General features: G+C 43.1%; 1 protein-coding gene across 1 annotated transcript in view; it reads right to left on the bottom strand.

The window, feature by feature from the left end:
- The window catches only part of LOC144513413 (trafficking protein particle complex subunit 14-like), an 11,380-nt gene extending 8,060 nt beyond the window's left edge, over positions 1-3,320 (bottom strand). Inside the window, exons 1-2 of the mRNA XM_078244475.1 lie at positions 3,265-3,320; positions 606-753 (exon numbers count right to left, since the gene is read on the bottom strand). Coding sequence (XP_078100601.1) covers positions 606-753; positions 3,265-3,305 — 189 coding nt within the window. The 5' untranslated portion in view covers positions 3,306-3,320. The remainder of the gene's footprint in view (positions 1-605; positions 754-3,264) is intronic.
- Positions 3,321-3,328: the final 8 nt, after the last annotated feature.

The raw sequence follows: 3,328 nt of genomic DNA on the forward strand, positions 1-3,328 counted from the left end.
CTAACAATTACCGTAAAATATATAATATTTGACCTATTTAATACGTTTTTTTATATGAGAATTATGGGTTTCTTTGAACCAAAATACCCAAATGTAACATGGATGCATGCATGTACGTTGTATGGGTTCCATAACTTCTTTGCAGGTAAAATGAATGATTACTTTCATTGAATTGTGGGTGTTTTTATTCAATTTTTAGAAGATTTGATTTTAAAACAGTATCCTGACTAAACTTTGACATCAACCAGTCTGTGATCCACTCAACATCCTCTGATCTTAACTATTAGTCAAAATAATCCATAATTTCTGCCTTTTTCACTCAAAAATTGGGTATAATGTCATATAAATAATGTTTATTGACCATGAAGTTAAAACAAAACGTTGAAAAAAGAAGTCACAAAAACGTTTAAAAAGATGACAAAAGCATAAAGAAAGAGACAAAAATGTTGAAAAAAAGCACCAAAAATTCCATTTCTCTTTTGACCTGGATGGACAACGACTTGATGGTCGAAGGGACGACGACACAAGGGTTAAAAATATCAATGATGAGAAAAAATATATAAACGATCACATTCTAGAAAACAACAACCCAAACGAGTCCAAACCTCGTTGGAGTCATCTTGCGGCATGTCGTTGAGGTGCAGCTGGAACAGGAAGTCGTGCTCCTCCAAAGCGCTGAGCATGCTGGGAAGGCGGCAGGCCAGGCTTTCCACCCTGCAGAAAGACGCCATGCCGACCTCCCCTGACTGGTGGCTGCGGAGCGGGAGAGGAAAATCAAACCATCAAACTCAGGTTTTTTCCCCCGCCATTAAAAAGTAGAGTACCGACGTTTTGGGTAGCACCTAAACCAAATGACTGTCACTAAAGACTTGTGTGGTCGGACTGCTTCAGCTTTTCCGTCCTCATATCTAAACCAGAGAAGGTAACAGTTGTGTGTGTGAAGTCCTGTATTTGTTTGACCCATCCACTAACCCTAACCCTAACCCCAACCATAAACCCTAACCATAACCCTAACCCCATAACTCTAACCCCATAACCCTAACACCTAACCCCATACACCCTAACCCAATAACCCCATAACCGCTAACCCCATAACCCTAACCCTAACCGCTAAACCCCTAACCCTAACCGATAACCCCATAACCCTAACCCCTACCCCTAACCCTAACGAGAAGACGTGTGTTTCGTCGCGCTGGAGAAAACTTTGGTCCCAAAGATGGCAGTAGCTGTACGGCTCAGACATATGTTCGACAGTGTCTCGGGACGTTTCTGAATACGTCTTTCTTTTCGATGTGCGACTGAGGGAAAAAAAGATCAAATGGAGCATGGTTACTAAAACAGACGGAGGCTGTCCATGGTGCTGAAACGGGGTATTGTTACTAAAACAGACGGAGGCTGTCCATGGTGCTGAAACGGAGCATGGTTACTAAAACAGACGGAGGCTGTCCATGGTGCTGAAACGGAGCATGGTTACTAAAACAGACGGAGGCTGTCCATGGTGCTGAAACGGGGTATTGTTACTAAAACAGACGGAGGCTGTCCATGGTGCTGAAACGGGGCATTGTTACTAAAACAGACAGAGACTGTCCATGGTGCTGAAACGGGGTATTGTTACTAAAACAGACAGAGGCTGTCCATGGTGCTGAAACGGGGTATTGTTACTAAAACAGACAGAGACTGTCCATGGTGCTGAAACGGAGCATGGTTACTAAAACAGACGGAGGCTGTCCATGGTGCTGAAACGGGAGTATTGTTACTAAAACAGACAGAGACTGTCCATGGTGCTGAAACGGGGTATTGTTACTAAAACAGACAGAGACTGTCCATGGTGCTGAAACGGGGTATTGTTACTAAAACAGACAGAGGCTGTCCATGGTGCTGAAACGGAGCATGGTTACTAAAACAGACGGAGGCTGTCCATGGTGCTGAAACGGAGCATGGTTACTAAAACAGACAGAGACTGTCCATGGTGCTGAAACGGGGCATTGTTACTAAAACAGACGGAGGCTGTCCATGGTGCTGAAACGGGGTATTGTTACTAAAACAGACGGAGGCTGTCCATGGTGCTGAAACGGGGTATTGTTACTAAAACAGACGGAGGCTGTCCATGGTGCTGAAACGGGGTATTGTTACTAAAACAGAGGAGGTTGCTAATCCCCTCCCCCCCCCCCCAATCAACTCAGGCCGCAGTTTTCCCGGGGCACATTTGGGGCAAAACAGTGGGATAGAGACTTAGGACTCCTTCTGGCTGATTGCTGGGGTCGCACTGGTAAAGCGTGTCAGGCGTGTCAATTTTGACACTTCTGACACAAAAGGAAGTCATTAAACACTTAATTAAAACATCTGGTGAAGATTTGACTTTTCACAATAGTATATGACATTTTTTGGAATTACAGATTGAAATTTTTCCATTTATGATGTTATACTGCCACCTAATGGTCGAAATAATAAATCTTGGAATTATGGAAAGTCACCTTTTTCAATTCATTATGTGAAAACCCTAACCCCAACCCTAACCCTTTTTTCAATAATGTTCCCCCTTTCAACAGTGTTTTTAAGCCATGTACCCCCTAACCAGCGTGAATAATGTTTGGTAGAAATAAAGTCTCTATAAAGAGGAAGAATACAGTGCTGTCAGAGATAGATTTACTAAACTACAGCCTTGGACCTGGAAAACATTTAGATGGTGATGGAAAAAGGAGACAAAAACTTGGAAAAAGACGGTATAAGGAGGAAGGAAGGCAAGAATAGGTCGGAAAATAGTCATAAAAACTTTGAAAAAACACAGTAGAAAGAAGGAAGGCAACACTAGGGCGACAAAAGGGACAAAAAATAAGCGACAAACTTCGAAAAAAGCAACAAAAACTTTGAAGAAAGTGACCGTGCATTAAAAAAAAAACGTTGAAATAAGTGACAAACATGTTTTATTTATTTTTTTACGATTGTTTTTTGGGCATTTTAATGACAGCTGAAGATATGAAAGGGGAGAGAGAGAGAGGGGAATGACATGCAGCAAAGGGCCAGGGGTCGGAGTCGAACCCGCGGCCCCCTGCGTCGAGGAGTACACCTCTACATACGGGCGCACGCTCTACCAACTGAGCTATCCGGGCGCACGGCAAGCATATTTTTAAGAAGCGCCAAAAATTAAATTTTTTACCCTGAAGGACAAGAAGTTCATGGTTGACGGGGAGACAACACAATAAGGGTTAAAGACTGACAACACAACATGATGTAACACAACTAACTTCACGTGTCTGTACGTACCACACGTTGTCAACCAGCAGCACGGAGCCGTCGGGCATCATGGGAAGGTAGGAGGCATTGAGAA

Source organism: Sander vitreus, unplaced genomic scaffold, assembly GCF_031162955.1.
Source record: "Sander vitreus isolate 19-12246 unplaced genomic scaffold, sanVit1 ctg245_0, whole genome shotgun sequence".
Classification (NCBI taxonomy): Eukaryota; Metazoa; Chordata; class Actinopteri; order Perciformes; family Percidae; genus Sander; species Sander vitreus.